This window comes from Nicotiana tabacum, chromosome 6 (genome assembly GCF_000715075.1).
Source record: "Nicotiana tabacum cultivar K326 chromosome 6, ASM71507v2, whole genome shotgun sequence".
Taxonomy (NCBI): Eukaryota; Viridiplantae; Streptophyta; class Magnoliopsida; order Solanales; family Solanaceae; genus Nicotiana; species Nicotiana tabacum.
The window spans coordinates 145,547,954-145,572,827 of NC_134085.1; the positions used below are offsets into that span (position 1 = coordinate 145,547,954).

General features: G+C 32.9%; 1 protein-coding gene across 1 annotated transcript; it reads right to left on the minus strand.

Moving 5' to 3' along the window:
* Positions 1-596: 596 nt before the first annotated feature.
* Positions 597-9,358, minus strand: LOC142182096 (uncharacterized). Its single transcript, XM_075256021.1, has 12 exons — positions 9,176-9,358; positions 8,231-8,700; positions 7,875-8,088; positions 7,485-7,727; positions 7,267-7,326; positions 7,055-7,168; positions 6,692-6,856; positions 6,244-6,328; positions 5,817-5,958; positions 5,695-5,767; positions 4,581-4,954; positions 597-810 (listed from the first exon to the last, which is right to left on the minus strand). Exons 1-12 carry the CDS (start codon positions 9,356-9,358, stop codon positions 597-599), a joined length of 2,337 nt encoding a protein of 778 aa, XP_075112122.1.
* Positions 9,359-24,874: the final 15,516 nt, after the last annotated feature.

Sequence of the window (24,874 nt, forward strand, 5' to 3'; positions counted from 1 at the left end):
TAGATAGTGTCTGAGTTCAATATAGATAGCTAGTCAGAATACATCAGAATACATCTATATACTCAGCTATAATATAACAATTTCAATAAATACGTATAACCTGTTCAATACATCTGAATTTGTATTCTTTAATATGTAATAACTGAATTTGAAAGATACATATTAAAGAATACAACCGAATACAGCTAAATACAGCTGAATAATACAGCTGAATATAATTAAATACAGAAAAATACATCTGAATTCTTTAATATAACCTACCATCAGTATACATAAAGTTTCTGACTTTGATATTAACATGTTCAATACGTATAACCTGTTCAATACATATAACCTTTGATATTACTGATTATTAATACATACTTATATCCTGTAAGATACATATGAATATAAATTGAAGAATAAGCATTAATACTTATGAAGAAAATAATGAAACATCGATTGAAAAGTTGCAATTGTCATACACGAACACTGCTAATAAAGTGATGGTTTTTTCTAACTGAATACCATCTTCACCAAAAAACTACTCAAAAAACAGAGTTCACCTAAAAATAACATTCTAAAACTACATTAACCTAAAGCTACTCTAATACTATCTACAACTTTGAATCTGACTCCGTGATTTGCCTAGCAATCTTTGAGGGTGCTTCATTCTCGCTTATGGCATCAACGTCTATCTCCCGCATAGCATAGTCCCATAGAAGAGCACCATATCTTTGACGGAGTAGATTGGAATCAAATGTTGTTTGTGGAATCTCACCAAGAGTGCTCAGAAACTCTGTGTATGCCGCAACATGCACCCTACAATCCCTAAAAAAATGTTGATTGAAACAATTAAAAATAATTCATACAATTAGATTTGTATATAACATACAAGAATGATGATTGAATACTTACATGCTCCCACTTTTTGTTGAGGCAGATCTGATATGAAAAAAACTTCAAAGGGATCGGTATGTGACTTGTCAGTGTATGCTGAGTAAGTAGACCAATCTATGCCTTGACTATCTGTAACGACCCGACCGGTCGTTTTGAGCTCCGACGCGTCATTCAGCAGTTTGAGGCCATGAGCGGCTTCATCTCAGGTATATTGACTTGTGTGTACGGTCAGAATTAAAATTCAGGAAGTTTGGAGTCAAATCTAAATGGAAATTCTCATTTTGAAAGCTTAAAATTGAAGAAATGAACTAGGATTAGAATTTTGAGTAAACGACCTCGGAATTGAGATCTAAAAGTTCCAGCATGTTCATATGATGATTTCGGACTTGGGCGTGTGTCCGTATTTGGTTTTGGATAACCCGTGAGCATTTTGGCGTATATTGTGGAAGTTAGTATTTTAGAAGAATTTCATAAATTTGGGTTGGAAGGCATTTCAGAGTTATAGATGTGCGTTTGGGATTCCGAGTCTGGGAATTGCTCCGTATGGTGATTCTGGAGTTGGGAGCGTGATCGGAAGTGAATTCGGATGTCCGGAGGTCATTTTGAAGTCATTTGGCTAAATATAGAAATTTGAAGGTTTTTGAGAAAATTCGACCGGAAGTGGAAATTTTGATATCGGGGTCGGAATGTGATTCTGAAAGTTGGTGCAAGTCCGTAATGTCGAATATGACTTGTGTGCAAAATTTGAAGTCATTCGGACTAGTTTTGGTAAGGTTTGAGACACTTAATCTCTTTTAAGGAAGCTTAAGTTGGAAAAGTCAACCGGATATTGACTTATGTGTTAGAGGGCTCAAAATGTGAATTTTATGGTTCAGATAGCTTCGTTAGGTGATTTGGGACTTAGGAGTGTGTCCGGAATATTTTTGTGATGACCGGTGTAGAATTAAGCTTGAATTGGCGAAGTTAGTATTTTGGCGAATTCCGGTTGATAGGTGAGATTTTGATCCGGGAGTCGGAATGGAATTCCGAGAATTGCTGTAGCTTTGTTATGTCATTTGTGATGTGTGTGCAAAATTTCAGGTCATTCGGACATCGTTTGGTTGGGTTTTTGATCGAAAGTGTATTTTCGGAAGTTTTTGGAAACTTAGGCTTGAATTCGATGATGATTTGATGTTTTGATGTTATTTTGGGTGTTTCGAAGGTTGGGACAAGTTTGAATGATATTGTGGGACATGTTGATATAATTGGTTAAGGTCCCGAGGGCCTCGGGTGGATTTCGGAAGGTTAACAGAATGAAATTCGAACCAAAAAGAAAAGAAAAAGCTGCAGAAATTTCTGCTGCAATTTTCTGATTCGGAGAGCCTATTTTAGAAGCTTATATCTCGGGATATATAAAGAGTTATATGGTTTACAACCTATCAAATTAAAGATCTTCGAGTCTAGTTTTTAAATCTTCAATCCGTTTGTCATTTGGATACTTATACAAGACGTTATGGGTATTTAAACAGAAGGTGTCCGACAAGGAAAATTTTTAATAGGATGTACAACTTGTAAAGCACAAGTGCAAGGTACAACTCGACGAAGCACGGGCAGATTCTTTTAAACACGGATTTGGCTTATTTCTTTCATTTCTTTCATTTGGCTTGGATTATTTTGGAGAGAATTTCAAGGGGGATTTCATCAAGCATCAAAGGTGAGTTGTTTCTACTTATTTCCAAGTTAAATACATGGATTAGAGCTGAAAACTCAAGTAAATTATGGACAAAAATGGTGGTTTAGAGCTTGAAACTTAAGAGAATTAAATGGTGATTTGAGGGGTCAAATGAACTCCGATTTTTGGGAATTTGGTATGTATAGACTCGTGGCGAGATAAGGGTCGTATTGATGTAAAAATTTCTGAATTTTGAGACGTGGGCCCGGGGCTCGGGTTTTGCTAATTTCGGGATTTTTGACATTTTTCGAGTCTTTTCGATTGGGTTATATTCCCTTAGCCTATTGTAACGTATTTGTTGTGGTTTTGACTAGATTCGACACGCGAAGAGGTCGATTCAAGAGGAAAGGGCATTGCGGACTAGTCTACGGCCGGTTAGAGGTGAGTAATAGATGTAAATGCTATTCTGAGGGTTTGAAACCCCGGACTTTCACATCGTAATGCTATATTGAGGCGTGACACGCACTCCATGGCGAGTGTGGGGTCGGATACTATTTGGGATTGTGACTTGGTCCATCCCGTGTGATGTTTATACTATACTAGTGATTGATACACTTACTTCATTGATATTACTGGGCTTGATGCCATGTTTGGGGCCTTGTGCTGATTTGTAAAATCCTTCGAGGATTGATATTACTGCTTAGCATGATTTGCATATCATTTAATTTCAGTCTAAGGTTTTAAATGCTGTTTTGCAAACTCAACCATAATTCTAAGTGTTGAAAACTTAAATGATATTTTTAAATGTATTCCAGGCTGGGAACTTCTGTTTTGTAAATGCCCAAAGGGCTTATTATATTATTTTCTGGACTGATTATAAAGTGACTTGAAATAGTGGTAACAATGACACTGTGTGATATACTTGAAACAGTGGTAACAATGACACTGTGTGATATACTTTGAAACAGTGGTAACAATGACACTGTGTGATATACTTGAAATCGTGGTAACAATGACACTGGATGATATACTTGAACAGTGGTAACAATGACACTGTATGATATAAATTGGTTAGGTAACAATGGCTGACCGGTCAGGTAACAATGACTGACCAAGATATTGCGCTTGGGCTGTAGGAGCCCCTCCGGAGTCTGTACACACCCTCAGTGAGCGCCGTCGACGATAAATAAATATGGATGGCTCGGGCTGCACGCCGTAGTGGGTACTGGAATGTACCATCATATGCATTGCATTGCATTCATGCATTTGTTCATTATTTGTTGTTGTGATATTTCTGGAGATATTTATCTGCTTTTGCTGGTGCTATCTGATCCTTGAGTGTTGGGGCCCGAGTGGCTGACCAGGAACGAAGATATTACCCGAGGGGCGGGTTTCTGTGCATAGTGACATCGATGGCTGGAATTATTTTGCAACTGTTAAAAAGATTATTTTCAAAAGAGGTTTAAAACAGAGTCAGATATTTTTTAAAGGATTTTCATGGAATTACTGTTTTAAAAAAGGGTTGTACTATCTTAGATAGCATGATGAAGTGTTCTTACGTGATTTCTTATCGCTCAGTTATTATTTACTCTTATTACCACTGAGTTGGAAGTACTCACTTTACTCCCTGCACCTCGCGTGCAGTTGCAGGTACTGTTCACCCGGTAGCGGGTTATTAGCGGACTGAAGGTATACTATTGTAGCTGAGCAAGGTGACCGTCAGCGTTCACGGCATCGTATTTCTTCATTGATTCTAAATTCCATTCTGTATATTGTTGGTCTTGTATTAGTATTTAGATCTTTAGATGCTCGTGGCTTGTGACACCCCGATTTCGGGCTGAGTCGGGATGGTTTCCATTATTCTATCATGTTTACTTCGCACTTGTGATTATATTATCTGCGAATTAGACTTATTCCTGCTAAGTAATTATAAAGAGATGTATTGTTTTGTTGTTGGCTGGCCTTGTCCCCACGAGAGGCGCCATCACGACCGGGTTGGGATTTTGGGTCGTGACAAGTTGGTATCAGAGCCTAGGTTACTTGGTCTCACGAGTCATGAGCCGGTTTAGTAGAATCTCGCGGATCATGACCTGCAGATATGTACGAGTCATACACTTTGATATATCTTTCGTTGAATGAGACAACAGCCAATACCCAATGTAGTCTGTCATTCAAGTTGACTGGTATCAAGACATTGTCAACAGTATGCCAAGGTACATTAGCTAGCAATCTGTAGCCCCTTATGTACTCACATACCACATCCTCTTCTTTGGCTATATTAGCATTACTATCTGTATCAGCATACCTGTCGAAGATTTCAGCTTTTCTTGTCTTGAATATACAATCAACAGTTGTATACTTGAAGTTGCTTGTTTGATTGTACTTTCCCTTCTTTCTCAGATAGTAGAATATGACATCAATATGCTATACACAAATTTAATTACATAGTGTGAGTCCAATTAATCAAACTAAGAAAAAAAATATGACAAGTGAAAACTCAGTTAAATACATCACACGGATTAAAGAATAATACATCTGAATAGAGAAAAATACATCTGAATACACTGTATTATAGCAGATATTCAATAATAAATACCAATTGATGTTAAAATACAAAGTGTATAAATACAGCTAAAATTCAGCATATATTACAGCATGTATTACAGCATGTATTACATCAGAAACTGTTAAAATACAGTAGATAATACTGTTCAAGATACTACAACAAATATTAAAGATATTACAACTACCCATTGATGTTAAAATACATCTGAATACATTCTAATACATGTTGTTATTCAAAGCAAATGAGTAGTTAAATACATATTACTGTAATACATATGGTAGTTACAACATATAATAAATTTTAAAATATATCAGAATACATTAAAATACAGCAGTTCTTTAGGAGTAATGATACCATTACATTCATCATACAGCTTTAGTTTAAAACATGATACATTTTCAGCTAATAAAAATTGTTAAAATACACTTGAATATAATTAAATACAGTAGATTTAATTGTAACATCATTGTGAACTATACAACTAGACAAACCAATACTAAATAAATAAATTATAGCGGAGTTGGAAGGGGTAACTTACGTTGTCATCCCATAGCTTCCCGTCAAACGATAGAAGGTAAAATCAATTTTTTGAATTAACTTGATCAACTCCAAAATCCAATGGTATATGAAGCGTTGACTTGTTCTTCTTGTAATGGTCTTCCAAATTACTTCTACATGTATGATATAAAAACTTAATACACATACAGGGGAAAAACTCACCTCTGATCATGTCTAGCGAGAAGACCATCACGAACCCATTTGTCATATTCCTGAATGATTAATATAGGATGTGGCCCCGTTGTTGAATCATCCTCAAAGGGGTGTCTTTTTTCAAAAATAGAGGTCAACTTTACTGAGGTACCTGTTGTTCATTGAATTCGTGAATAGAGACTTTTAAGTTTAAAAACCATGAGGAAATAGATCATTAGTTTATAAAAACACTAACCTGCGGAGTCGAAGTTAGACTCATAAGGCGAAGAATACCATCTACTTGGTCATCGATTCCTATGAGATGGTACTGGGGTTGATTCAACTTTTTTTGCACTGTTGTGTATCACAATTCTAGTTTCTGGAATTTGACTAGGAAGAAACTTGTCGTCCAGCTCAAATTGAGATACATAGAATTCTATGGATACACCCTCTTGACCTGTAGGTGGTATGTTGCACGGCACCTCTAATGTAGTATTCCCCTCAACTCTTGACTCCACACATTGATCATTAAGCACTATTTTCTGTTAGTCATATGCATCATTGTTAATGTAGTAACTTATGTATGAATACAGTTAAATACAGTAAGGAAACTGATTTTGTAATGGAAATCTTAGTGAAATATATCACACATATTCAAGAATAACAAATCTGAATACATTAAAATACGACTGAATACATTTAAATACAATAGTTAATTCCAACTACATATTAAGGTTAATATACATCTGAATACATTTAAATATATGTTGTTGGTCGAATACATTTAACATTTTAGTGAGACAGTTAAATGCTTGTCGAATACATACAATTTTAAAATACAATTATTTAAGAATAATAGCAAACAGGAGATATAAACATATGCTAAAGATATTAAAATGTTAAACCTCAACATTATCCCCGACAGCTGTGTCAATACCATCATCACATCTCCCTATGAATTCATTTCTCTGGCGTAAACTTTTATTTTGCTGATTGTGTTGAAGATGGTCAGAAAGCATCTTAAAGTTATCATTGATCAATGTTCTCAGAGACTTGAACTCGCCCACAACCTTAACAAGACAAAAATAATTAGAAGATTGCGCCAAAAATATATGAATGTTAAGCACCAAACTGTAATGTTTAATATGTGGATAAATACTCACGTATTCTTTGAATGAATTTAGGTCTTTCCTCAAAGAAGATACTTCATCATTTTTGGAATCTGCCAGCTAATTGTGATGCAAAACATTCTGTCCAAATTCGGATACACAAACAGGAGGAATCTTGGATTGATACTCTGTATTTGAGGGATGAATTTCGTGTTCCTTGCGCTTTTTATGGGGCGGTGATGAAGATGGACCAACACTTGCAACATGTTTCTTCTTACATTGAAGATCACGTATAAGAGAAAAGTCATTTGAATCCTCTCCCAACTTGTCTAATGAGCAGGAGTAGGACTGTTCTCAACATCAACGCCTACGGGAGGAATCTGAATAACGGCAAACTCTATATCGGTTGGATGGATGTCCTTGTAAATAATCTGAAAAACAAAATACAATCAACGTCTTACTACAAACATGCACATGCAGATCTAGAATCAAACTGTAATTTGTATTGAAATTAAGGCAGCACTAATGATTGGAAAATTATATGCAATTGTATGAAGAATTAATAATGAAGGCTACAACAACTATATACTGTTGTCTGCATCTGAATGCAAATGTATGCAGTATCCTGTATGCAAATGTATGCAACATCTGTATGCATTTGTATGCAAGTGTATGGAGCATATGTATGCATCTGAATGCAACTGTATACTGCCGTATGCATCTGAATGCAAATGTATGCAGTATCCTGAATGCAAATGTATGGAACATCTGTATGCATTTGTATGCAAGTGTATACTGCTGTATGCATCTGAATGCAAATGTATGCAGTATCCTGTATGCAAATGTATGCAACATCTGTATGCATTTGTATGCAAGTGTATGCAGCATCTGTATGCAAATGTATACTTCTGTATGCAAATGTATGCAGAATTAATGATTAATAAAATCTAAACTATCCATGATACAAATTGTATATTACCATGTTTGCCTTGTCATTGAACATGTCGTTCATCAGATAAGCAAAGTTTGGCTGATTTCCGGTGGTTCTCCAATTGAGTATTCTGGGGACCACGTTATCAACTCGGAGTGCAATTTTGGGATCAACATCTGAACAGAACTCATAAAACCATACTTGCATAGCTAGGGGCATCCCAGCTATCCTGTAATACTTCTTCTGAGCATCTATCTTCTTGCTAATCGATTTTGTCAGCGTTTCAAATGCTTTTAAACCCAATGATATTTAGAATAGCGCCCTCCTCTACCAAGTCAAAATGTAGCCTTGGTATGGTTGTACTGTTCTTCTCGGATGAAAAAATGAAGGTGTATATGAAATACAACAAAGCTATCTTTAAGGCATCACCATCATTGTCGGGACCCCAGTTCTTGTCAGCAAAGCATTTCATCAAATGTTTCTTCTTGACAAGATTGGCACCTCCAAAGTAAGCCTCAATAAGCCGGTTAGGAACCTTTTCACTAAACTCAAAATCAGCATCATTACCAACACATTTGAGGCCAGTCACAAGCGCAAACTCCCTTAATGTGAAATGCAATGAAGTACCATTGACGTGCATTGCAAATACATTGTTAGGAGTTCCTTCTAACTGGAGAGCCATGAAGCATCTGAAGAGTTGATGTTGGACTTCACAACGCTTCATTTGAAGGAAATTTCCAAAGCAAGTATTACCCAGTTGTTTGTATTGCTCTGGAGTAAGGTTCTCTTTTAGCTCGGAGACTATGTCAGTGTTAGTATATACACTGATATGCAGTGCAAATATTGGATGTTTTTTCACAAAAAGCTTAATTCCCTGCATTTAACAAGAATAAATACATATAAATACAACTAAATACAACACATATTTCATAGTAAATCTGAGATGAATACATATGAATACAACTAAAAACACTTAGAAGTATAAATATAACTGAATACAACGTATATTTCATAGTATATCTGACATGAATACATATGAATATACTGACATGGCTAAATACATATAAAAATAAATGCATACAACACACATGACATAAATATAATCAACATGAATACATATGATAACAAATAAATACATTGAAATTACAATAAAAACAGTGATGGGAACCTTGAAAATCCTTAAAAATACAACTATAAAAATACATCAGAATACATACACATATCTGTATCATTATTTTCTAAAAGTACAAAAATACGATGAATAACCTTTTTGAACAGAAATATTGAACAATGTTATATGTATAAATACAACTGAATACATGAATAATACAGATACATCAGAAAATTACCTTTTCTTCGACTTTATCTGAGCTTTTACTTGCTTCAACCTCCTTCCCCTTGACAAATGAAGCTTCAGAGATATGGATTTTCCTCTTTTCCGGAACGGCAAGTCTTGTTTCCTTCATTGATTTCTCGACTTGGGTTTCTTTGAAATTTTCATGTCGAGCTATTGTTCTCTTCTCCAATGCCATATTTTTGGCTAAACCTGCATCCAATTCCTCTTGAGTGATTGCAAGGAGAAAGAGGGCCCATCGAAATTGAGAATTTTAGTGGGTATACCTCTAGTAATCAACTTGCAGGGTGTATTCTCAGACATTGTGAGAATACGACTTGGGTTCTGTTGATTAGATACAATTTGGTGAGTAGAGATGTTGAGAATAAGCAAAAATGGCGAAAATAAAAAAAATACTTACCACACTAATTATAGAAACAAATCGGCATAATGTAGATGAAATTAGGGTTTACCTGAGATTGGGGAAGGAGGAAGCAACATTGTGGGTGAGGAGGATTCTGATTTTTAGCATGATTACAGGGAATTTGGAATGAAAAATAGATTGTATCAATTTAGAGAGAGAGAGAGAGGGTGAACTTGTATTGAGAATTTGTATGAAAAACGGTATCTATGAGAGAGAAAATCTGAGAATGGAGAGAGGGAAATAAAACATAGCATGTATAGTGGCTTAAGTGTAGGATATACCCAAAATTAAAAATTTTGCTATAAACCATATAGCATATCTATAGGAGGTAATTTATTTAAGTGATATTTATTTTAAATAAATAGGGGTTAACCTATTCTATAGGAAGTAAAAATTCCTATTTAAAAATGAATATGATTGGTAGGACAAATATGGTTTTATTTTTGGTTCGAGAGTTCATTTGTTGATCTTCTATGAGAAAAGGTCACGTAACTAAAATAACATTTATAATAAATGAAAAAACTAAATCTTTCGTTTGTTACATGCAATTCTAACTTCCTTTTTGTTCATAATTTTGACTTTTTTAGTACAGAATAACAAACCTTTTATTTTCTGCCTCAATATTTTCAATTCTTAATTCATTCTTTTTACTTCAAAAACTATTGTTTTAAAACCCATGATACATCTTTTCGGAAAGCAGGACCAAAAATCAAACCAAAGAAATAAATACCTCTATTTTACATTATTCAGTTTTACCAGATATCGAGTGGGAATTAAACGTATGTAACTTTTTTATTTGAAAAGTAAAGAAAAACATTGTTTTGATATGCAATTGCATATATAGTCAAACCTTTTATAACAGCTTCGTTTGTTCCAAATATTTTTGGATGTTATAGCAAATTGCTATTATAGAAAACATATACAGTCAAACATCTCTATAACAATTTCATTTGTTCCAAATATTTGGATGTTATAGCAAATTGCTGTTATAGAAAATATATACTATAGTAGAACATAAAATTTGATTCCGAAAAAAGACTTTTATAGTGAAGTGTTGTTAGATAAAGATGATGTTATAGAGAGGTCTAACTTCATAGACAATCCTACTATTTTATTTTCGTAACAATAACTTTTCTTATGATTTGCAATATTACGGTTTTTCTCTGTTGTTTATTTGTTTTGATATACTTAAAACAATATCTATCTATATTATATTAAAAGGAGAGTAGTATGCATTGTGGTTAAGCCAAGTGGCAAGCTAAAATGAAGCCACTTGGCAATTTTAGGACAACATTAATAATTAGAAATTATAAATGAAAACATAATTAATAGAAGTATTAATGAATCTTATACATAATCTAAATAGATCTTAGACAAATCTAATCTATATATTTATAATTAAATATATGTGTATATTTGTATCTATATCTATATCTATACTTATATTTATATATTGATCTACTCATAGATTTTTTTCTATATTAGCTAGAAATATGGAGTGAAAAATTAATTAAAAACTATAATAGGAAAAATAAAAATATATAAAGACGTAAATTGAGATAACCTATAACTATTTATACTTTGGAGTAAGTTAAAATATAAAATAAAACTAAAATTTACTTAAGATATTAAGGATTTATTGAGTTTAAAAATTAAATAATTTCAAGCAGCAAAATAAGATCTTACATAAAGTATACAAATTATTTATAAGGTAAGAGAAAAATTAAATAATTAACAAAAAATATTTTAATAACAAGAATAATAAATTCATATTAATACTGATAAATCGTGCAAACGAATATTTTATACGTAAATATTACTAAAACATTTAGATATAATGTGTTCGAACAATTAAGAAAATATTTTTTTATGATTATATTTGAATTAAGTTCAGTTAGTTTACATTTGAAAGCATAACATAATTTTTGAAAATATAGTCCAATTAAGAAAATAGAATGATAAAAATTATTTGAATTTGAGATGAGAAAGTTTTTAAATTTTAATCTATATTATATTAGAATGAGTGTGGTAAAAATAGATATTAAATTCAAATAGGCTAATAAAAATTCACATGACAATGTAATAATATTAGGTATTGAATAATATAAAATCAAAAATAAAGAATATAGAGAAAAAAATAAAAATTCAGATTTTTTATCATAGGAAAAAGGGTAAAACTTATTTAAATTTGAGATGAGAAAGTTTTATATTATACTAAGAAAAGTCATAATATAAGTCCACATAACTCAAGTCTAATAGTTAAAATCAAAAACTAAGGTCATGACAAAAAATAAATTAGAGATAATGTAAGGACATTTATAAATCATAAGTTTAGTAAATAAATTACAATAAATATACAATTCTTAAGAATATTATTAAATTTTTAATAATTTAAAATTTTCGAGAAATATTTTTAAAACAAAATAAATATTTATTTTATAATTAAAAAAATTATATATTTATCTTATATTATTAAAGAAAAGTAGTTGATAATGATATTAAATAAAGTTACAAGTTAATGAAAAGCCACATAAAATGTAATAAGACTATATATTAGATTAAAAAATCGTAAAATTATGTTAAATTATTAGAAATTTTTGAATTTGAGATTCTCGTAAAGATAAGGCCAGCCAATTGAACCCAATTCCATTTTTTAAACAGTTAAATAGCAAGAAAGCAGTCTAACACATGATTTAATAATACTAAGTAGCAGGTAATATCAATAAAATGCAGAAGTACAACCTAACACAACCCTAACCGGGGGTGTCACAAGTCACGAGCATCTAACAACACTGAATACTCCAAAGTAACTACAAAATTTAGTACTGAACTAAGGACATAAAGGAAAAGAGACAGGGAGGAGCTCCGGGCTGCGAACGCCAATAGCTACCTAAAAACTCCTCGGATCCGCCTGAAACTGGAATGATCAGCACTCGGGAGTGGGATCAGCTACGCCTGAATCTACACATAGGGTACATGGAGTAAAGTGAGTACTCCAACTCAGTGAGTAACAAATATAAATAAAGACTGAAGGGAAGAAAATACGTAAGGCACAAGACATTCTATAATGAAGCAGTTAAACCATTTGAAAACATTAAACCAATGAAAACGATGAGTAAAATCCTCTTTCAATAAATAAGCAGGTAATTGACGGTAAATTATAAAAAGTAAACACATAAAGGCTCGCCCCTCGGACACAGTATCAACAAATCCGCCCCTCGGGCAACATCTTATAACAGTACCAGCCCCTCGGGCAATCACATAGAACAATACCAGCCCCTCGGGCTCAATCTCACATCACAATGGGTACCCGCACTCACTGGGGGTTTGCAGACTCTTGGAGGGGCCCCTTACGGCCCAAACGCAATATCAAGCCACCTCATGGAATCATCACTAGGCCATCGGCCTCATATCAATCAAGCCACCTCGTGACGTACATATCTCAAACCCTCGGCCTCATAATCAGTATCAAAAGTTTCCTCACAATATAGGCCCTCGGCCTTACTCAGTCAAAATCCTCACAATCTACTCGGGCAATAGTAAAACAATATTTCTCAGCCCAAACATCATTTAAAATATCATTTAAGTATTAAAACTAAGTAAACTTGGCTGAGTATGAAAACAATGGAAAATAACATAATTGAGTTCAAGTATAAAGTCAAAACAGTGAGAAAATACCAAGTAAAAATCCCCGAAGGATTCAAATAGTTGGTACGAAGCCCAAATATGGCATCAGCCAAAATAATGATGATAGCAAATAGATTTCAATCAAATACGCGATAAAACTATCAGTCGGGACGGACTAGGTCACAATCCCCAATAGTGCACGACCCCATGCTCATTATCAAGCGTGTGCTAGCACTACGATGTGCAATCCGAGATTTCAAACCCTCAGAACATCATTTACAATCATTACTCACCTCGAACCGGTCAAATCTCTAGCTCACGACGCCTTTATCCCTCGAATAAGCCTCCACTCGCGTCGAATATATCCAAAATCAGAACGAGGACATCAAAATAGGCTAAGGGAACGAAGCCCAAGCGAAAATAATCAAAATACTACACAAATTCCGAAATTACCAAAACCCGACCCTCGGGCCCATATCTCAGAATTCGATAATTTTTACATCAATAGGTTCCTTATCTCCCCACGAGTTCATACATATCAAAAGTTCTCAAATCCGATCCCAAATGGTCCTTCAAATCCTCAATTAAAGGCCTAAGTTTCCAAGCCCTAGTTTCCCCAATTTTCACCCTAAATTTCCATGATTTCTGACTGTTACGACCCAAAAATCCCTCCGAAGGAGTCATGATGGCACCTAGTCTCTAAACTAGGTAAGCCTAACATTAACTGAAATAACATTGATATTTGCCAACTTTAAATTCAATAACTCTTAACAATTTATAATTCTTAAAACCGGTGGTACAAGTCACAAGCCTTTCTAAGAGTAGTTATACAAAATAAAAACATCACTGTTCCGAAACAAAGGGAACAAATGGAAATAAGTGCAATTGAAGGTGACTCTGAGGACTGCGAACGTTGTAGCAGGTTTACCTTGAGTCTACACTGCAACGAATAGCTACTATCGATGAAATACCTGGGTCTGTACACAAAAATGTACAGAAGTGTAATATAAGCACAACCGACCCCATGTGCTGGTAAGTGCCTAGCCTAACCTCGGAGAAGTAGTGACGAGGCTAGGACCAGACTACCAAATAAACCTGTGCAGTATAGCGTACAAAAATAATAGGAAGCAGATAACAATGATGGCAACAATGATCAACCAGTGATATAAATAGCAGGCAACAAGAACACCATAAATGTTTCTCAACAAATAATAAATACAAGTGCAATCAATTAATCAAGTCCTGCAAATATAAATCTTTCGCCTATAAATCCTTCAAGTAATAATCTCTAAGATAATATGCTTTTCAATAAATATATTTCGAATATATTTCCTTCAAATAAGTATCTTTCAAATAAGCATCTTTCGAATATAATTCTTTCGAGTAAATGTCACCTTATGACGCCTTATTTCATAATCATAAATAATATAGGTCTCAGCCCACTTTCATATTTTCATGGCACCTCGTGCCCACATATTTCTTTCTCATATTGCACAACAATATTCTCATATTACTCAGTTCATAGGTTCCATAACCCAATACAATTAAGAATGTTCAAGGAGCCTCATTCACTTAACATAAAGTAGAGTACAACTCCCAACCCAGATAGGAAATCAACGAGAAAAGATGAAGTTATTTTTAGAAATCATTTGATAAAGAAAATACCCTTTTCGATTAAGGTACAATATCGAATGAATTATTACCTTTAATAAGAGAAATCAATAAATCAAAACATAGAAGAAATTCCTTTTTAAGTAAAGTACAATCTTAAACGGTTTAAGGAAAATTTAGTTGAGAAATCAATTGAGTTAAAAATGTAACAATTGTTGAAATTTGAAGTATTGAACGTATAAAAAAATAAGGCGAGGTATTGTAAACACTATGGATTCCAACACAAAGGATCACAACAGTAAAGAGATCTAAACAGTTAATACACTTGAAATGTTAATAACAAATAAACACAACAAACAGAAAGTGCACGACATATACACTTGAAATGTTAATAACAAATAAACACAACAAACAGAAAGTGCACGACATCACCCTTCGTGCTTTTACTCTCGTTCTCACCATGCACGACATCACCCTTCGTGCTTTACACTCTTCCTTACCATGCACTACATCACCCTTCGTGCTTTACACTCTTCCTCACCCAAGCAACATTCACAAAATAATCCAGGCAAGGAAGTCAATAATATCAGGTATTAACAGGAAACTAATAAAGGAATGTAAGGAAAGCCATAATTCAATTATCAACAAGGATTAGAAAAATCAAGGACAAGTGCACGGCATCACCCTTCGTGCTTTTACTCTCGTCCTCACTATAAGAATCAATATAAACTGCACGGAACTATACATCGTGCGGCACGTCATCACCCTTCGTGCTTTATTACTCTTTCATCACCATATGAATAATGTAAATGTGCACAGCATCACCCTTCGTACTTTATCACTTTTCCTCACCCAAGCAACAATCACAAAGCAATTTGGGCAAGGGAAAATAAAAAATATCACAATAAAACCCCGCAAGGGAAACAATATCATGAATAATAACGTCCCGGCAAGGAAGAGAATATCAAAGCAACAACATCCCGGCAAGGGAGATAATATCATCAACCTCTTCTCTTTTTCACATTTACTTTACAACTCGATTCACAATTTGAGCCAATGCTCTATAATGTTCAACAATTCAATTCTCAACTTGAGCCAATGCTCTATAATGTTCAACAATTCTATTCTTAACTAGAGCCAATGCTCTACAGTGTTCAACATTTCTATTCTTAACTAGAGCCAATACTCTACAATGTTCAACAATTCAATTCTCAACTTGAGTCAATGCTCTACAATGTTCAACAATTAAATTCTCAACTTGAGCCAACGCTCTACCATATTCAATTAACAATAATACTTTCACAAGTCATATTCCTCAATAGAAATTATCATATAGAGCATATACAATACGAAACGGAGTCAAATTAATCAAAGTATAAGACTCACGGGCATGCTTGACACCAACGTATAGATACTCGTCACCATGCATATACGTCGTACTCAACAAATAACACATAAAAAATAGGACACAACTCCTAATCCCTCAAGCTAAGGTTACACCAAACACTTACCTCGCTTTGCAACCAATTCAAAATTCTAACAAGCCTTTGCCTCGCGAATTCGTGCCCGAAATTCTCAAATCTAGTCATAAACAATTCGATTCAGTCAACAAAAATTATAGAAATTAATTCGATATGAAATTCTACATTTTTCATTAAAAATCCGAAATTGCACTAAAAATTCGCCCGTGGGTCCCACGTCTCGGAACCCGACAAAAATTATGGAATATGAAATCTCATCCAACCACGAGTCCAACCATACCAATTTTACTAAAATCCGACATCAACTCGACCCTCAAATCTTCAAATTAAACCAAGAGGGTTTTCAAGATTTTCCCAACTAAAATCACCAATTAAACGCCAAAACTAGTAATAGATTCGGGTAATCTAACCAAAATTAAATTAAGAACACTTACCCCATTATTTTCTCTGAAAATCTCCCGAAAATCGCCTCTCCCCGAGCTCCAATTTGGTAAAAATGGAAAATGGGATTCGTCCCATTTCCAGAACTTAACATTATGTCTGGTACTGTTCACACTGTTCACGACTGTTCACGGGGTATTGTACACGGTACAGTTCATGGGGTACTGTACACGACACTGTTCACGGGGTACTGTTCACATGCTGTAAAAGAAAATTCAGCAGCCTTTTTATATCCGTTAACCTTCTGAAATCCACCCGAGGCCCTCGGGACCTCAACAAAATACATCAATAAGTCCTAAAACATAATACAGACTTAGTCGAAATCTCAAATCACATCAAATAATGCTAAAACCGTGAATCACACCCCCATTCAAGCCTAATGAAACTAAGAACGTCCAACTTCTATATTCGATGCAAAAACCTATCAAGTCAAGTCCGATTGACTTCAAATTTTGCACATAAGTCATAAATGACATAACAAAGCTATGAAAAATTTTTAGAACTAGATTCCGACCCCGATATCAAAAGTCAACTCTCCGGTCAAACCTAAAAAATTTTAACCTTAGATTTCTAGATTCTGTTAAATGGCGATAATTTAATCTAGGGACCTCCAAATTCGATTTCGGGCATATGACCAAGTCCCAAATCACAATACGGAACTACCAGAATGGTCAAAACTTTTATCCGGGTTCGTTTCCTCAAAATGTTGACCGAAGTCAACTTAGTTGAGTTTTAAAGCTCTAGTTCACAATTTAATCCATTTTTCACATAAAAACCTTCCGAAAAATTATACGGACTGCGCACACAAGTCAAGGAATTATTGATACCTCTTTTCAAGGTCTTAAAAATACCGAGATGATTATTTAATTTAAAGATGACATTTTGGGTCATCACACTAGCTCTAATCCATGTAATAATAGCATAGGAACGAGTTTTAAGTCCAAATTCCTTATCTCAATGAAGTTCCATTGAAATCCCTCTTTCAAATCGCCTAAAAAGCTCCTAAGCCGAGATAAAAATGGTGAAATTAGCTAAAATTCGCGAAGACCATAATTTATACTTTCTGCCCAGACATTTTCGCACTGCGGCTATATTTCCGCTTCTGTAGTCCTCACTTAAACTTCCCTTTCCGCATCTGCGATCAACTTTCTGCATCTGCGCCATCGCAGATGCGGTATTCCAACTGCTTCTGCGGTTCCTGACAATTTCTCCAAAATCTGCTTCTGCGGCCAACCTTCCTCTTATGCGGCGCCGCACCTGCGGTCCCCAATCCGCAGGGGCAAAAATACCAGAAGCAGCAAATTTCAGTAGCTGCAACAAATTTTGAACTTCTCCGTTAACCATCCGAAATCGCCCCGAGGCCCCCGGGACCTCAACCAAAAGCACAAACCCCAATACCTTATCCAAGCTTGTTCCAATCTTCAAAATACCTCAAACAATATAAAATCAACCAAAACACATCGGATTCAAGACTAACATTTTAAAATCTTCCTAATTCCGCTTTTGATAAAAAATCCCAACCAAACCACGTCTGAATGACCTAAAATTTTGCACGCACATCCAAAATGACACGACGGAACTATTGCAACTCTCGAAATTCCATTCCGACCCCTATATCAAAATCTCGCCTACCAACCGGAAATCGCCAAAATATCAACTTTGCGAATTCAAGCCTAAATCTACTCCGAACCTCCAAAACTCATTCCGATCACGCTCCTAAGTCACACATCACCTCTCGAAGCTAACCGAACAATCAGAACTCACACCCGAGCCCTCTAACACATAAGTCAACATTTGGTTGACTTTTCCAACTTAAGCTTTCTCAAAAGAGACTAAGTGTCTCAAACCTTACCGAGATCATTCCGATCCGATCAATCCGATACCACATAACATAGATAAACAAAGAATAAAGAAGCAGAAATAGGAAAAAAGGGGCGGTAACTCATGAGACGACTGGTCGGGTTGTCACATTAAATTATTAGAAATTAAAAGAAAAGACTATTTGAATTTGAGATTAGAAAGTTCTTAAAACTATGAAATGCTCAAATTATGGATAATACCATGAAATTGAAGTCTTACTTATGAAAAATAAAACAATAATAAAAAATCAAAATTTTAAATTACAAAATAAATTTCTAATATAGGTAATTTTACAAAAATTAAATTTGTATCTTAAAACTAAAAAAGAAAGAAAATTTATGTAAAGAAATAAAATGACAGTGAAAATATTATTACAACATTTAGATATAATATGTTCAAACAATTAAGAAAATATTTTTCTATGATTAATATTTGAATCGAGTGCAGTTAGTTTAAGTTTGAATGCATAACATAATTTTTTAAAAATACAGTCCATTTTAGAAAATATAATGATAAGAATTATTTGAATTTGAGATGAGATTATTTTTTTGTTTTTTAAAATATTACGTAAAGAACTAAAATGACAGTAAGAATATTACTACAATACTTAGAAATAATGTGTTCAAACAATTAATTTTTTTTCCTATGATTAAATAAAATTTTAAAAATACAAAATAAATTTCTATTATTGGTAATCTTACTAATGAAAATTAAAAAATTGTATCTTATAGCTAAAAAAGAAAGAAAATTTAGCTGCATCTAATACAAAATTAATTATAAGAGAACTCAATACATTTGGAACATGATAATCAAATAACTTATGTATTAATATTTTAGACTAATTAAAAGTTACAATTTAAAACAAAATATGACATTATTTTGGCTCTAGATAAAACATTAATATAAAAAGTAATTAACATTTGTAGTAGGGAAGAGAATGTACATAAAAAAAATAGAGGTAGTGTGAGGATACTTACACTTTAAATTAATTTAAAAATAGTTAAAATAAAATAATTAAATTATATTTAAAAATATTACTAATAAATTTAAATAACTAAAATATTATGATTAAATATTAAATAATACAATAACTATAAGAAAAGAACAAAAAAAAGAATTTATGTAAAAGTGATGTGATGAATAAGATATATTTGACTTCCAGCTAAAAATAAAGTGATAATAAGAATTTTGTTAAGATAATATTATTTAATGTGCTCGAAAAAGATAGATCACAATATGGCATGTTTATTATTCTTTAATATCGACAGCAAAACGAAATACAAGTATCAAAATCAAGGGGTTAGGTTGCTACAAATATATATTAAAAAAATTGGTTGTTCACTACGAGATTTGAACAATAATTTCATATCATATTTCATAATTAAATTCTCATGTTATATAATTTTTATCTGAGAGATTTAGATTTTAAAGTTATTTGTACATGATTCAAACAACCTACATTGCAATTTGAAATAATTTGTCTGTACATCGCGCATGTACTAATACTAATTTTATCTTACTTACATTAATTGATCCAAATAACTACAATCAATTGTGTATTTACAGAGTTGTTAGGATTTGGAACTTGGAAGTTGTATTTGTTATACGGCTTACTCAACAATATGCAATTATAGACTATAATGATTGGACAATACACAATAGAGTAGAGCTGTCAATATGGGCCGGGCCGGGCTAGCCCAGCTCAACCCACGTGGACTTTAGCAATTGACGGATTGGGCTGAGCTAGCCCACCATTTTGATGGTCCTTATAATGATTAGCCCACCCCAACCATATGTGGGCCGCGGACCCCTACAGGCCGGCCCATCATTTTTTAAAATATAATTTTATATTTTTTCTTTAAGTTCTGACCTAAAAAAAATGATTATTTAAAAGTTAAAAAATATCTTATTGGAAATAATTCACAAAACTTAATAACTTTTTATATTGTTCCAATATATCACAATAAATACTAAAAAATAAAAGACAGGATTATATTTCATTCACTAAAAGTCAAAACTTAAAACAAACTATTCAAGAGAACGTTCATGATGCTTATGAGATATCCAACATATCATCTTCATCAAACACATTTGAATACGCATGTGACAAGGTTGTCTTAACATCTTCACTTTCATCTACAATTCATATGCAATATTAATTAGTTAAATATTAAAAATAATTAAATTTTAAAAACTAATAATATTTAAATTCACATAAAAAATATTACTAGTTTGAGTTCGGCAAAACCTGTGCAACCAATTTCAAGTAGTAACAAGTGTTTGGACATTTTCATAATAAATGCGACTTTTGTACTTTGTAAGAACACGCCACCAATGCTAAATGTTGATTCCGATGGTACAATGGTAATAAGAATGCTAAGTACATCACGCACCATTATTGAAAGATCGGGATATTTTATAGAATTGTCCTTCCAATACATGACAACATCATCTCTTGAAACTTCTCAAGATCAAGTTTTGGTTCCTCTTAATATAGATCCAATTCTGACTTTCCATCTCTAAAGACAGTATACTTTTTATTTTTTATATATTTTAAATAAATATTTTATTAGGCCCACGGGCCGGCCCAACCCAGCCTCAGTCAAGCCTCACGAGCTACGGGCTTACTCGGACCGGGCTTAAAAACCTCGTTTTTAAACGGGCTCCAAAAATTCTAGCCCAGCCCTGCTAAATCACGGGCTGGGTTAGGCCAACGGGCCAAGCCCATATTGACGACTCTACAATAGAGGGACGAAAGTGAAAATAAGTAAGATTGGACAATAGAAGGACGAAAGTGCAAATAAGTAAGAAAAATTGGGACTAACATCTCATTTTACCTCTAAAATTTATGATTTAGAGATTGAGGCACGACAAGTTATACAAAAAATTTCTTTTCCTCTGTAACGACATCAAAATATCAAGAAAATGGTGATTATAATCTAGTACTTGCAGGTAATGGACAGTAACAAATTAATCTTTTTGATTACATATGAGTACATATGAGTTGTAGTTGCCCCTACTTTGCTTGATTTGCCTCTAGTGTCCTCCTATTTTGTTTATGGCAATATTTCATATCTTTAGCCTCTTTGGCTAATTTTTTAAAATTAGCTTATTTTGAAGAAAAAAATTAAAATTATTTTTTGTAAGAAGTAATTTGTGTTTGGCTATTTGATTTTAAAAAAACGTTTTAGCGGTAACTAGTATTTGGCCAAAATTTTAAAAAATGTGTTTAAGTATATTTTTTCTCAAAATTGATTTTCAAAAAGGTGTTTTCGGAGAGAAACTACCTTTTCTAGTTCTCACAAATTGCTTCTGCTTCTACTTAAAAATACTTTTTTTCTGAAAAAAATGTGTTCCTGCGTTTGAAAAAGCTTTGCCAAATAGGCTATCAGCGCTAGCCTAATATCGCTGAAGGTGATAAGTTTTCCAAGCATTCATTATTTTGCCTCATATGAATTGCTAGTGATTAGTGGATATATTTATTAGACTTGAAGTGACATAAATGGTGACTGGTTAACATACAAAAGAACTCTTTGATGGCAGGCTTTAAGTTGACTGCGCTTTTGTTTCTCAAACTAGTTAGATAAAATAATATACAGTCAAACTTTTTTATAATAATCTCGTTTGTTCGAATATTTTTTTTAATGTTATAAAAAAATACTGTTATAAAGAACATATATTATAACATAACATAAAAATTTAACTTTTATAGTGAAGTGTTGATATATAAGAATATTGTTATAAAGAGGTATAACTGTACTAGAAAATTTAGGTTGTGTACTTATTTTAATGATTTAATCATTAAACTAATATACACCATTTTTTTTTATTATTACATATGGTATATATCACGTTTATAACACAATATAATATCTTTTGAAAAAGATATACACTCTCTATCCAAGATTGAATTTGTCTTTCCAACACTAAAAATTCTCTTCCAACACTTTGAAAAGTCAATTCCAGCTCCATCGATGATATTTTCATTTTCTTATTATCTATAAATTCCCTCATATTATTTTATAACATTAGGGAATTAGCTTGACACTACTTGTTTGATTAGTTATGGAGCTTCTTGTTTTTTCAACAAAATTGATAGTTTTCACCTGACATGGGGAATCTTCCTTCTTTATCATTTTCCTTCGTCTTCTGCGCCTCTAAGTTATTTTACAATACCCTTCATTAATAACCCAAATGTCGAAATTTTATAAAGCATGGTGAGGGTTTTTGTGTCGATGGGGCAACGTATGATTGCTAGCTTTAATTTGTTTCTTGGATTATTTTTATTCCACCGTGTACTTTATATTTCCATTTCTTTTGGATTTATATAGGTTATAGATTGGGCTTTCTTAAAGCCTGTAAAATTTTGGGAATTTGACATGGTATGACAACGTACACATAATTAACAGAAAAAAACTGATAAAATAGCATGGACTAGCCAGTTTTCAGACTGGTAATTGAAAAATAGCCAGCGTTTGTAAAGTCATTCAAAAATAGCCACTATTTTGCTGCAACATGGAAAGTTTCAGCATAATATACTGGAGATTGGTGCACCTGTATATGAACTTCCAGCATATTATGCTGGAACTCCAACATATGAAAAGTTCCAGCATAATATATTGGAGATTGGAGCACCTGTGTATGAACTTCCAGCATATTATGCTGGACCAATATATTATACTGGAACTCCAATATACTATGCTGGAAGTCCAGTACATTATACTGGAGCTCCAATATAATATACTGGAATATTTTCGGATTTTGAACAGTATTTTCGTTCAGATTTATCTTTATACGAAAAGTGGCTAAAATTCGATTACTTTTGAAACTATGGCTTTTTTCAATTACGACTTGTAAATCTGGCTATTTTTGAATTTCTCCCAAAAAAACTCTAGTTATAAGTATTGACATTATATAGCAAATAAATGTATATCAAAAAATTATTTTCCTTCTTTGTATATTAAAATATATATCAAAATTTTATTTTCCTTCTTTGAATATCTCATTATACATCACATAGTTATTATGGATATACACAAATATATGTGCTAGATATATATTAATACACAAGATGAAAATTAGAATACTTTTTGTTAATTAAAAAAATGTATTTACGTTATAATATAAGATCAAACACATATATGTTTATATTTACGTATAAATCTACTCATTTCCGATGTTCTATCAAGAAATTTTGCCCGTAGCAGCAATACGAATATAAAAACTCTCTTGAATATATATATATATATATATATATATATATATATATATATATATATATATATATATATATATATATATATATATATATATATATATATATATATATATAGCCTTTTTTCAATGTGTTTCTGAATTAAAAATTAAAAAAAAAATTAAAAAGCAAGAAGAATTAAGATGGGTGCAAAGTGGAAAGAAAAAAGGAATTTAAATAAAGGCTAAGGTGGTTGCGGTGATGGTTCCAAAAAAAAAAAGAGAAAGGGGCTACAGGGGGAGAAAATAAATAGGAAAGTAGGTTTTTTAGGGGATTAACTAAGTAATGAAACTCTTTTTTTAGGTTATCTTTGTCAAATGTAATCTAAGGTCAAATATTTACCGATTTCTATTATGTGTTGTCGCCTAGTGTCTATTTTCCTAAAATGTTATAAATGTATATGAGTCTTTAAGGTGTAGAAAAAAATAGACTTAATTAGTTGGCCACTTTTTAGCCATGTTATTAGGGCTTGACCACCTTTTACATTGTAAATGGCAAAGTGGCCTCTAACATGATTAAACTGGCGTTTTCTCCCCCAACTAATAGCCTGTTTGGCCAAGCTTCTTTTTGGTCAAAAGTGTTTTTTTTGGCCAAAAACATTTTTGACCAAAAATTGAGGTGTTTGACCAAGCTTTTGGAAGGAAAAAAATGCTTTTGAGGAGAAGCAGAAGCAGTTTTGGAGAAGCAGAAAAAAGTAGCTTCTCTCCAAAAGCATTTTTTTGAGAAGCACTTTTGAGAAAAATACACTTAAAATCACTTTTTTAAAGCTTGGCCAAACACTAATTGCTGCTTAGAAGTGCTTTTCAAACTAATTAGCCAAACACAAACTGCTTCTCACCAAAAGTACTTTTGAAAAAAACACTTTTGAAAAAAGCACTTCTCAAAATAAGCTGATTTTTGTAGCTTGGCCAAACGGGCTATAAATCACGGAACACAACTCCAGTAATCGATACTGAATTTTAAAGTTTTGATAAGTGAATCCCTAGTAAGCTATGCTGGATTCAACGATTTGCTGAA